Source organism: Danio rerio, chromosome 7 (genome assembly GCF_052040795.2).
Source record: "Danio rerio strain M-AB ecotype USA chromosome 7, GRCz13ab, whole genome shotgun sequence".
In the NCBI taxonomy this organism is placed as follows: Eukaryota; Metazoa; Chordata; class Actinopteri; order Cypriniformes; family Danionidae; genus Danio; species Danio rerio.
This window is the reverse complement of record NC_141027.1, coordinates 79,874,917-79,887,500: the sequence shown is the minus strand read 5'-3', so window position 1 is coordinate 79,887,500 and position 12,584 is coordinate 79,874,917. Positions and strand designations below refer to the sequence as shown.

The 12,584-nt window shown below is 42.7% G+C and overlaps 1 protein-coding gene across 5 annotated transcripts in view; it reads right to left on the bottom strand.

The window, feature by feature from the left end:
* Positions 1-12,584, bottom strand: part of si:cabz01083442.1 — a 157,646-nt gene that overhangs the window by 24,457 nt on the left and 120,605 nt on the right. For all 5 annotated transcript variants that reach the window (XR_015496533.1, XR_015496535.1, XR_015496534.1 and 2 more), the window contains exons 27-32: positions 12,195-12,293; positions 12,021-12,053; positions 7,606-7,745; positions 5,493-5,620; positions 3,609-3,707; positions 3,219-3,411 (exon numbers count right to left, since the gene is read on the bottom strand). Coding sequence is in view for 2 of the 5 variants with exons in the window: in XM_087262274.1 (XP_087118400.1) it covers positions 3,219-3,411; positions 3,609-3,707; positions 5,493-5,620; positions 7,606-7,745; positions 12,021-12,053; positions 12,195-12,293 (692 nt within the window). In the remaining 3 variants the exon portion in view is untranslated. The remainder of the gene's footprint in view (positions 1-3,218; positions 3,412-3,608; positions 3,708-5,492; positions 5,621-7,605; positions 7,746-12,020; positions 12,054-12,194; positions 12,294-12,584) is intronic.

The window sequence follows — 12,584 nt, the reverse complement described above, 5'->3', positions numbered from 1 at the left end:
TACATTTCATTTGTTTCTGAAATAGCAAACAGAAACTGATCTAATGTTTCCTACGTTGTGTGAAATGTCAATTAGGAGGTGACTGTTGAGTGATTGTGTGCGTGTGTGTGTTTTGTGTTCGACAACACACACACTAAACGTCAGGACAGCTCAGATGTTGACCTTTGAGACACCTTGATTCTGCAGGAGGAACAGCAGCAGTGTGAGGAGCTGCAGACGCGAGTGTGTGTGATTATACACCACATGGAAGTTCAGAAATGATCCCACACACCAAACGCGTCAGTGTGTGTTTGTGTGTGTGCGTTTGTGTATGTGTTTGTGTGTGTGTGTATTTGTTTATGTGAATATGTTTGTGTCTGTGTGAGTTTGTGTATGCATTTGTGTATGTGTGTTTTTGTATGTGTGTTTGTGCATGTGTGGGCATTTGTGTATGTGTGTGTCTGTATCCATGTGTCTGTATGTCTGTGTGTTTTATGTGTTTGTGTCTGTGTACATTTGTATGTGTTTGTGCATGTTTGTGTGTGTTTGCGTGAGTGTGTATGTGCATTTGCATGTGCGTGTATATGCATGTTTGTGTCTGTGTGTGCATGTGTTTATGTTTGTGTATGTGTGTGTGTGTGTGTGTGTGTGTGTGTATGCATGTTTGTGCTTGTTTGTTTTTCTCTGTGTTTTTGATAGTGTGTATGTGTGTGCGTTTCTGCATGTGTGTTTGTGTGTGTACTGTTTGTGTGCAGTAAGTGTGTGTGACTGTGTGCTTGTGCGTATGTTTGTGTGTGTGCATGTGTGTTTCTGTGTCTGTCGATGTGCATTTATATGCGTGTGTGTTTGTGTCTGTGTGCATCTGTTTGTGTGTGTGTGTGTGTTTGTCTCTGTGTGTTTATGCGTCTGTATGTGAGTTTTTCCTTGTTTGTTTGTGTTTTTTTCTCTATGTGTGTGCATATGTGTGTGTGTGTGTTTGTGCACGTGTGTGTGTGTGTGTGTGTGTGTTTGCTGGTCTCATTAAAGCAGCCCTCGATTCATCTGAAACCCGGAGGCAGTGGATAAGATGCATCCAAACACATCCGTGATTATGTTTCAAGACAAAACATCTCCTGTCTGTGTGTGTGCATGCTCGAGTATGTGTGTGTGTGTGTGTGTGTGTGCACGCAGGACTCTTTTCTTATAAAGCTTCACAATCAGAGCTCAATAAATCCAGTACATGAGTAAATGTTTGCAAACTGGGTCATCTGTATGTGTGTGTGTGTGTGCGTGTGTGTGTGTGTGTGTGTGTGTAGCAGTATATATTGAGAGAAAACTTGTTTACAGAGAGAATCAGAAGAGAGTCTAAGTTTAAACTCAGCGTTGTGTAGGACTGATTTGCATTTCTGCTGACACGACACACACACACACACACACACACACACACACTGAATGTAAACACATGATAATAAGTGTGTGTGCTGTGAGTGGAGTGTTCACCTGGATGAACTATGGTCTCGTGTTGGATTTGATCATTTACTCAAAGCTCTTTAGCGTCTGTTCAACAAAACATTCCTCTGCATGACACTCAACAGATACCGTAGTGAATCTGTAGTATAATGCAGATTGGAAGGCGGCACGCTGGCTCAGTGGTTAGCATTGTGGCCTGACAGCAAGAAGGTCGCTGGTTCGAGTCCCGACTGGGTCAGTTGGCATTTCTGTGTGGAGTTTGCATGTTTTACCCGTGTTGGCGTGGGTTTCTCCAGGTGCTCCGGTTTCCCCCACAGTCCAAACACATGTGCTATAGGGGAATTGATGAACTAAATTGGCCGTAGTGTATGAGTGTGTAAATGAGTGTGTATGGATGTTTCCCAGTACTGGGTTTCAGCTGGAAGGGCATCCGCTGTCTAAAACATATGCTGGAATAGTTGGTGGTTCATTTCACTGTGGCGACCCCTAATGAATAAGGGCCTGAGCTGAAGGAAAATGAATGAATGACGCAGCTGGAGTAAGGGGCTGTTCACACAGAATGATTATCTCCTCTCCGATGCGCTACTTTTGCATTGTTTTTCCCAATTTGCATACTCTCCTTCCTAAATAGTATTGGAAAATGGAATGAGTGTGTCCCAAACATACCTGCCAACATATTGTCTCTGAAAAACCAGGAGAGCTGGGGGAGTGGGTGAGGTGGAGTGGAATGGTGGGGATATCTAGGAGTCAGGGGCAGGGCCGGCGCGTCCATAGAGGCGACCTGGGCGGCAGAATAGAGTCACTATTCTAGGTCACTTTCACTTTAGGGTTGAGGGCGGCATGAACTGGTCACTTTTGCTTTCCCTTTAGGGTTGAGGGTGGCAGCACATTCCTGAGCCAGATCACCACACGGGCTCAGGAATACTGCAGCAAAGCTTTGTCAAGTACCACAATACAGAGTTGCATCCACAAATGCCAGTCAAATCTGTACTGTGCCAAAAGGAAGCCCTATGTTAACAGTGTCCGGAAGCACTATCGACTTCTTTGGGTTCAGAGGTGTCTGGGATGGACCATCACATGGTGGAGACGTCTCCTGGGGTCAGATTAATCAGTATTTCAGGTGTTTTTAAGGGGAAATGGACGCCGTGTGCTCCGGACCAAAGAAGAAAAGGATCAACGTTACCAGCAACAAGTCCAAAAGCCAGGGTCTGTCATGGTATGGGGTTGTGTCAGTGCCCTTGGCAAAGGTAACCTGCACTTCTGTGATGCACCGTTAATGCTGAACTACAGAGATTCTGGAGCTCAATATGCTGCCTTCAAGACAAAACCCCATTCTGCACACATTACAGCGTACTGCTGCGGAGGAAGAGGATACTGGTACTGGACTGACCTGCCCGCAGTCCCGACCTGGTTCTAATAGAGAATGTGTGGCGCATTTTGAATCACACAATGCAGCAACGAGGACTGTACTGTTGCCTACCTGAAGACTTGTTTGCAGGAAGAATGGGACAAAACGACAGCTGAAACATTTCATCACTTGGTGTCTTCAGGCCCTAAACATCTTTAAGTGTTGTGAAACGTAACGGCAACATTACAAAGTGCTAAATGCTTTACTGATGCTACTTTAAAATGTGTTGCAATAAACAAAAGTTATATTTTTAAAATAAATCTTGATCGTTGAGTCTTTAATAACATTGTTATTTGTGTGTGAACTGCCCCTTCAGTGCCCCCAGTCTGACCTGTGTGTGTGTGTGTGTGTGTGTGTGTGTGTGTGTGTGTGTCGGTCTGACCTGTGGTGGCGGCAGACCCCCGGCTCCAGGTGGGCAGTCGGGCAGCATGAAGCTGCGCTCTGCGGTGCTGCACTGGCAGGCGGGAGACGGGTTCTGCATAGTCCAGTTTCCTTTATCAAAGATATCACTGATGGACGGATCCACAGCAGGAGTGAACCAATTAGTGGAACCAGTAGAGACACACGGTAACTTACTGGAGGAGGAAACACACACACACACACACACACACACACACACACTTGACCAACCAGAGGAACAAAACAGAGGCACATGGAAAACTTTTGAGTGTGTGTTTGTGTTTGTTGTGTGTTATAGAGAGCATCTGCATGCATGAGAGTGTATGTGTGCGCATGATTGTGTGTATTTGTTTTATGTGTGTGTGTTGCTCACGGTATGGGGTTTGTGCTCATGCAGCGAGTCCCAAATCCTGGTGAATTGAGCAAAGCGTTCGTCACCTTCTCCACCTGAACCACTCCAGGACCATCAAAACTACACACACACACACACACACACACACACACACACACACACACACACACACACACACACACACACACACACACACACACACACACACACCCAAACACACCCAAACACACCCAAACACACACACACACACACACACACACATACACATACACACACACACACACACACGCGCGCACACATACACACACACACACACATCACATACACACACAACACACACGCAAACACACAGCCAAAATGATTAGAATTATAGATTTATATAAAGAATTAAAGTAAAACAATAATATCCATAATAACATACAAATAAACAAGAATGAATGAATGAATGAATGGATGAATGAATGAATTAATGTAATGTAATGTAATGTAATGTGTATTTATATAGTGCATTTATTGTGTATGGCCATACACCCCAAGCGCTTTACAATCATGAGGGGGGGTCTCTCCACACTACCACCAATGTGCAGCACCCACTTGGATGATGCGACAGCTGCCACAGGACAACGGCGCCAGTGCGCTCACCACACACCAGCTATTGGTGGAGAGGAAAGACAGTGATGGAGCCAGTTCAGTGAGAGGGGATGATTGGGAGGCCATGATCATAAGGGCCGATAGAGGGACTTTGGCCAGGACACCGGGGTTACACCCCTGCTCTTTCACGAGAAGTGCCATGGGATTTTTAATGACCACAGAGAGTCTGGACCTCGGTTTAACCTCTCATCCGAAAGACGGCGCCCACTGACAGTATAGTGTCCCCTTCACTTTTACTGGGGCATTAGGACTCACACAGACCACAGGTTGAGCGCCCCCTGCTGGCCTCACTAACACCACTTCCAACAGCAACCTAGTGTTCCCTAGTGGTCTCCCATCCAGGTACTGACCAGGCTCAGCCCTGCTTAGCTTCAGTGAGTAACCGGTCTTGGGCTGCAGGGTGATGTGGCTGTGGCTAATGAATGGATGAATGAATGGATGAATGAATGAATGTATGGATGAATGAATGAATGTATGCATGAATGGATGAACAAATGAATGAATAAATGAATGAATGGATAAATGAATGAATGTATGGATGAATGAATGAATGAATGAATGTGTGTATGTATGTATGTATGTATGTATGTATGTATGTATGTATGTATGTATGTGTGTAAATATGGATGGATGGATAAATGAATGAATGGATGAATAAATGAATGAATAAATGAATGAATGGATGGATAAATGAATGAATGTATGGATGAATAAATGAATTTATGTATGTATGTGTGTATGTATGTATGTATGGATGGATGAATGAATGGATAAATGAATGAATGTATGGATGAATGAATGCATGGATGAATAAATGAATGAATGTATGTATGGATGAATGAATGTATGGATGAATAAATAAATGAATGAATGAACGAATGGATGAATGAATAAATGTATGGATGAATGAATGAATGAATGAATGGATGGATGAATGAATAAATGTATGGATGAATGAATGAATGAATAAATGAATGAATGAATGAATGAATGAATGAATGTATGTATGGATGAATGAATGTATGGATGAATAAATAAATGAACGAATGAATGGATGAATGAATAAATGTATGGATGAATGAATGAATGGATGAATGAATGAATGGATGAATGAATAAATGTATGGATGAATGAATGAATGAATGAATGAATGAATGAATGAATGAATGAATGGATGGATGAATGAATAAATGTATGGATGAATGAATGAATAAATGAATCAATGAATGAATGAATGAATGAATGAATGAGCACCTGTAGAAGGTGTTCTGCGGAGCTCCATACATCCAGGGCTGAAGCTCCAGACTGGGATATTCATTAAACGGAGGAACAATCAGAGAGAAAATCAGAGCCAAACACACGAAGAACGCCGGCATCACCACCTGATACAAAACACACACACACACACACACACACACACACACACACACACACACACACATACACACATATTTTATAATTCTAAACATAGCTTTCTATCAGGGTACACACAATGGCGCTTCAAGTTGGTGTCTGTCTGCAGCGCCCAACCACGACTCAGGACTCGACTATTTCTGCCGCGCCATCTAAATAGTTTCATTTTAAATAACATGCGAATGTGTGCATCTGGTGTGCTGTGTCGCAGCTCTGAGCGGCGCATCCGGTGCCTCGGTCAAAGTTATTTCAGTGTGCGTGGTTATTAGTCTCGGTGTACATGCTCAGAACTTTAAACTAGCACACAGTTGGCTGTAAAACTATACAAAGACACTAATGATTGTGTACTCTCTGCTTGGTCTGTGTCTTGAATGCTGGTCCTCCCACTCATGTTGCTTCTCTCTGTCTACCTGTGTGTTGCCAAACACAGAGCAGGGGAGCTCTTGGCCCCCTTGTTACATTGGGCAGGAAGTCGAAACCAATTTTCATGTGAAGTAACACGCCCCTAAAACAGCAAGCTGTGTACACAGCCCTAAAATAACACCATTAACACATTATAATAAACAAATCTGAGCTGTGTTTTGAACTGAACCTAAACTGGCCCACTCAGAACAATCATAATATTCATTCATTCATTCATTTTCTTGTCGGCTTAGTCCCTTATTTAATCTGGGGTCGCCACAGCGGAATCAACCACCAACTTATCCAGCAAGTTTTTTACGCAGTGGATGCCCTTCCAGCTGCAACCCATCTCTGGGAAACATCCACACACACACTCATACACTACGGACAATTTAGCCTAACCAGTTCACCTTTACAGCATGTGTTTGGACTGTGGGGGAAACCGGAGCACCCGGAGGAAACCCACACGAGCGCAGGGAGAACATGCAAACTCCACACAGAAACGCCAACTGAGCCGAGGCTTGAACCAGCGACCTTCTTGCTGTGAGGCGACAGCACTACCTACTGCGCCACTGATTCGCCCCATAATATTCATATTAAACCTTAAAACAATATGTGCCCTTTAACTAACTTAAGTTTGGAAGAAATGAAGCATAAATAAACAATGACACCATTCTTCAGTTTTGGGTGAACTACCCCTTTAAAATGCATGGATCTTGCTTGCTCGACATGCAGATTTCCGTGCACGTTGATTTTATTTCCCTGACTTGATCTCTCTCTCGCTCTCTGGCAGACGAGTGTCATGTGCTTGTGTTGGCGTAGTTAAATGTGTAAAAGGGTTCGATTAAACACTTTTCAAAAACTGGCACCGTCACCCCTCATTCCCGGCATAATTAATTTCTCTCTATTCTTCCCCTCTGCTATCTCTCCAAATGTTCTCCTTTCATTTTCCAGCCCTCTGCTGACAGACGGAGCGAAACCAGCGCACACAAAACCCCCTCGACACGGCTTCACTCCAGCTGATTAATTACACTCCATGATTGTCCAATTAATTCAAACACCCAATTCAAACACGCTCTCTGTTTACACTGAGGAGAAATGTAAATGCGCCGGAGACGGAGAACGCATCGGGAATAATGAAGGAGAAAACAATGGAACATCTTTCCCCTTGAGAAAAGCAGGGCGCCGTGCACAAGCCAACGCAGAAAAATAAATAAAAAAGCACCATTTTATTTGACCACCGGCCGAGAACACCACATAGGCTGTACTTACTGTACACTCTGCATCCATAAACCCGGTGGTGGTAGCACATACAAGTTTGCAGCTGGAACACTGCATGCATATTCATGAGACTTATTTTTTAACAAGATGAGCCGGTGCATTTGGTGTTCAACAGTTTTGCTTGGATTCACGCTGCAGCTCTGACCTACCCGAACCAATTAAACATATTAAATGCACACAGCTGCAGAATGGAAAACAGAGAGAAGGAGACTTCAAGGAAGAAAAGCGAAGTGTGTGTGTGTGTGTGTGTTGATGAGTCTGGTGGTTTTACCTGAGCTATAATTCCCTTCCGGCTTCTGCGAGCATGGTGGAATCGCTTGATAAAGAGAGCTAGAAACTGCTGTCTGATCAGTGACCAGCCGTTGATGACATCTGATCCTTTACCATTCGCACACATGGGCCGGTGCGTGTCTGTAACAAACAAACATTTCACATGGTGCTTGATTGTTCCAGAAATTATTTTGCAGATCCTGTGAATATTACAAAAAACTCACACCTACAATATCCTGTTATGCTCTATCACTGTTACAATCACCCAGCGTTATAGTAATCACTCATGTTACAGTCTCACTATTGTTACAGTCACTTCAATGTTACAGCCGCACTACTGTTACAGTTGCCTCAACATTACAATCACACTACTTTTACAGTCATTTCAGTGCTAAAATCACAATACTTTTACAGTCATGTCAATGTTAGTCGCGCTACTGTTACAGTCGCATCAATGTTACAGTCACACTACTGTTACAGTCACGTCAATGTTACAGTTGCACTACTGTTACAGTCAGCTCAATGTTAGTCGCACTACTGTTACAGTCGCATCAATGTTACAGTCACACTACTGTTACAGTCACGTCAATGTTACAGTTGCACTACTGTTACAGTCAGCTCAATGTTAGTCGCACTACTGTTACAGTCACGTCAATGTTACAGTCGCACTACTGTTACAGTTGCCTCAACATTACAATCACAGTACTTTTACAGTCGCCTCCATGTTACAGTCACACTACTGTTACAGTCATCTCAGTGCTAAAATCACAATACTTTTACAGTCGCGTCAATGTTACAGTCGGACTGATAAAGTTGCCTCAATGTTATAGTCGCACTACTGTTACAGTCGTGTCAATGTTACAGCCGCACTACTGTTACAGTCAGCTCAATGTTAGTCGCACTACTGTTACAGTCACTTCAATGTTACAGTCGCACTACTGTTACAGTCACTTCAATGTTACAGTCACACTACTGTTACAGTCGCATCAATGTTACAGTCACACTACTTTTACAGTCATTTCAGTGCTAAAATCACAATACTTTTACAGTCATGTCAATGTTAGTCGCGCTACTGTTACAGTCGCATCAATGTTACAGTCACACTACTGTTACAGTCACGTCAATGTTACAGTTGCACTACTGTTACAGTCAGCTCAATGTTAGTCGCACTACTGTTACAGTCACGTCAATGTTACAGTCGCACTACTGTTACAGTTGCCTCAACATTACAATCACAATACTTTTACAGTTGCCTCCATGTTACAGTCACACTACTGTTACAGTTGTCTCAGTGCTAAAATCACAATACTTTTACAGTCGCGTCAATGTTACAGTCGCACTGATAAAGTTGCCTCAACATTACAATCACAATACTTTTACAGTCGCCTCCATGTGACAGTCACACTACTGTTACAGTCAGCTCAATGTTACAGCCGCATTACTGTTACAGTCGCATCAATGTTACAGTCACACTACTGTTACAGTCACGTCAATGTTACAGTCGCACTACTGTTACAGTTGCCTCAACATTACAATCACAATACTTTTACAGTTGCCTCCATGTTACAGTCACACTACTGTTACAGTTGTCTCAGTGCTAAAATCACAATACTTTTACAGTCGCGTCAATGTTACAGTCGCACTGATAAAGTTGCCTCAACATTACAATCACAATACTTTTACAGTCGCCTCCATGTGACAGTCACACTACTGTTACAGTCAGCTCAATGTTACAGCCGCATTACTGTTACAGTCGCATCAATGTTACAGTCACACTACTGTTACAGTCGCATCAATGTTACAGTCGCACTACTGTTACAGTTGCCTCAACATTACAATCACACTACTTTTACAGTCGCCTCCATGTTACAGTCAGACTACTGTTACAGTCGTCTCAGTGCTAAAATCACAATACTTTTACAGTCGCGTCAATGTTAGTCGCACTACTGTTACAGTCGCATCAATGTTACAGACACACTACTGTTACAGTCAGGTCAATGTTACAGTCGCACTACTGTTACAGTCGCCTCCATGTTACAGTCACACTACTGTTACAGTCGCAACAATGTTACAGTCACACTACTGTTACAGTTGTCTCAGTGCTAAAATCACAATACTTTTACAGTCGCCTCCATGTTACAGTCACACTACTGTTACAGTCGCATCAATGTTACAGTCGCACTACTGTTACAGTTGCCTCAACATTACAATCACAATACTTTTACAGTCGCCTCCATGTTACAGTCAGACTACTGTTACAGTCGTCTCAGTGCTAAAATCACAATACTTTTACAGTCGTGTCAATGTTAGTCGCACTACTGTTACAGTCGCATCAATGTTACAGACACACTACTGTTACAGTCAGGTCAATGTTACAGTCGCACTACTGTTACAGTCGCCTCCATGTTACAGTCACACTACTGTTACAGTTGTCTCAGTGCTAAAATCACAATACTGTTGCAGTCATCTCAATGTTACAGTCACACTACTGTTACAGTCAGCTCAATGTTAGTCGCATTACTGTTACAGTCAAGTCAATGTTACAGCCGCACTACTGTTACAGTTGCCTCAACATTACAATCACACTACTTTTACAGTCGCCTCCATGTTACAGTCACACTACTGTTACAGTTGTCTCAGTGCTAAAATCACAATACTTTTACAGTCGCGTCAATGTTACAGTCGCACTGATAAAGTTGCCTCAACATTACAATCACAATACTTTTACAGTCGCCTCCATGTGACAGTCACACTACTGTTACAGTCAGCTCAATGTTACAGCCGCATTACTGTTACAGTCGCATCAATGTTACAGTCACACTACTGTTACAGTCGCATCAATGTTACAGTCGCACTACTGTTACAGTTGCCTCAACATTACAATCACACTACTTTTACAGTCGCCTCCATGTTACAGTCAGACTACTGTTACAGTCGTCTCAGTGCTAAAATCACAATACTTTTACAGTCGCGTCAATGTTAGTCGCACTACTGTTACAGTCGCATCAATGTTACAGACACACTACTGTTACAGTCAGGTCAATGTTACAGTCGCACTACTGTTACAGTCGCCTCCATGTTACAGTCACACTACTGTTACAGTCGCAACAATGTTACAGTCACACTACTGTTACAGTTGTCTCAGTGCTAAAATCACAATACTTTTACAGTCGCCTCCATGTTACAGTCACACTACTGTTACAGTCGCATCAATGTTACAGTCGCACTACTGTTACAGTTGCCTCAACATTACAATCACAATACTTTTACAGTCGCCTCCATGTTACAGTCAGACTACTGTTACAGTCGTCTCAGTGCTAAAATCACAATACTTTTACAGTCGTGTCAATGTTAGTCGCACTACTGTTACAGTCGCATCAATGTTACAGACACACTACTGTTACAGTCAGGTCAATGTTACAGTCGCACTACTGTTACAGTCGCCTCCATGTTACAGTCACACTACTGTTACAGTTGTCTCAGTGCTAAAATCACAATACTGTTGCAGTCATCTCAATGTTACAGTCACACTACTGTTACAGTCAGCTCAATGTTAGTCGCATTACTGTTACAGTCAAGTCAATGTTACAGCCGCACTACTGTTACAGTTGCCTCAACATTACAATCACACTACTTTTACAGTCGCCTCCATGTTACAGTCACACTACTGTTACAGTCATCTCAATGTTACAGTTGCACTACTGTTACAGTCACGTCAATGTTACAGTCGCACTGCTGTTACAGTCGCATCAATGTTACAGTCGCACTACTGTTACAGTCATCTCAATGTTACAGTTGCACTACTGTTACAGTCACGTCAATGTTACAGTCGCACTGCTGTTACAGTCGCATCAATGTTACAGTCGCACTACTGTTAGTCTCCTCAATGTTACAGTCACACTATTATTAAGGTTGCCTCAATTTTATAGTTGCAATACTGTTACAGTCAGCTGAATGTTACAGTCGCACTACTGTTACAGTCTCCTCAATGTTACAGCCACCCTACTGTTACAGTCTCCTCAATGTTACAGTTGTCTCAATGTTAACGTCGCACTATTGTTACAGTCACACAACTGTTACAGTCGCCTCACTGTTACAGATGCACTACTATTACAGTCACCTCAATGTTACAGTCGCCTCAAAGTTACAGTCATTACGTTCATGTTTGTGCATTATTGCATTGCTAATCGGAAAAAAAATTCAGCACTAGCATTCATTTGAAGCTCAGTATCCCAATAATAAACCCTGAGGAAACAGATAAAAGTTTACAGCTGGAATACTGGACGCACATTCATGAGCTCACAGATTAACAAACATTTATTTTGGGCTTTTGAATTTGAAGTTAAACAGTCCAAATCCATATATTAAAGATAATTCACATTTTCATATGCAAATAATGGAAGAACTTTTACTTACCCTCAACACGACTAGCGAATCTAACCTTCGCCTCTGTTCCAAAACAAAGAAAGCGGTCAAATTACACAGTCATCCATTTTTCAAGAGATGGGTTTTAAAACAACCAATGGCCTGCTGTGTTTATTCCACGCGCATATATAAATGATATTTGTGTCAGTTTATGTTTGCTCGTACCATTTTTCACAGTTTTTGCATCTCTGCATTCCAGCGCTGAGCTGATACTCTGCTTTCCTGATATCCTTGAGCTGCTTCTGGGCTTTTGTTTGGGCTTATCTGCGAGACATTAACACAAACGCACACGCACACGCACACACACACACACACACACACACACACACACACACACACACACACACACACACACACACACACACAGCAGAGGTTATTCTGGAGAAGTACTTTCAGCTTATTCATCTGGCCTGTTCTTATCTAAGAGAGCGTTAACACATATACACACACACACACTCTAAGGTGAGACAGGAGAGCACAACCGCAACACTTCATCTCGCTCTTATTGGAGTGGCTTGTTCTTATCAGAAACCAAGTGTAAGGCCCTTAAACAGA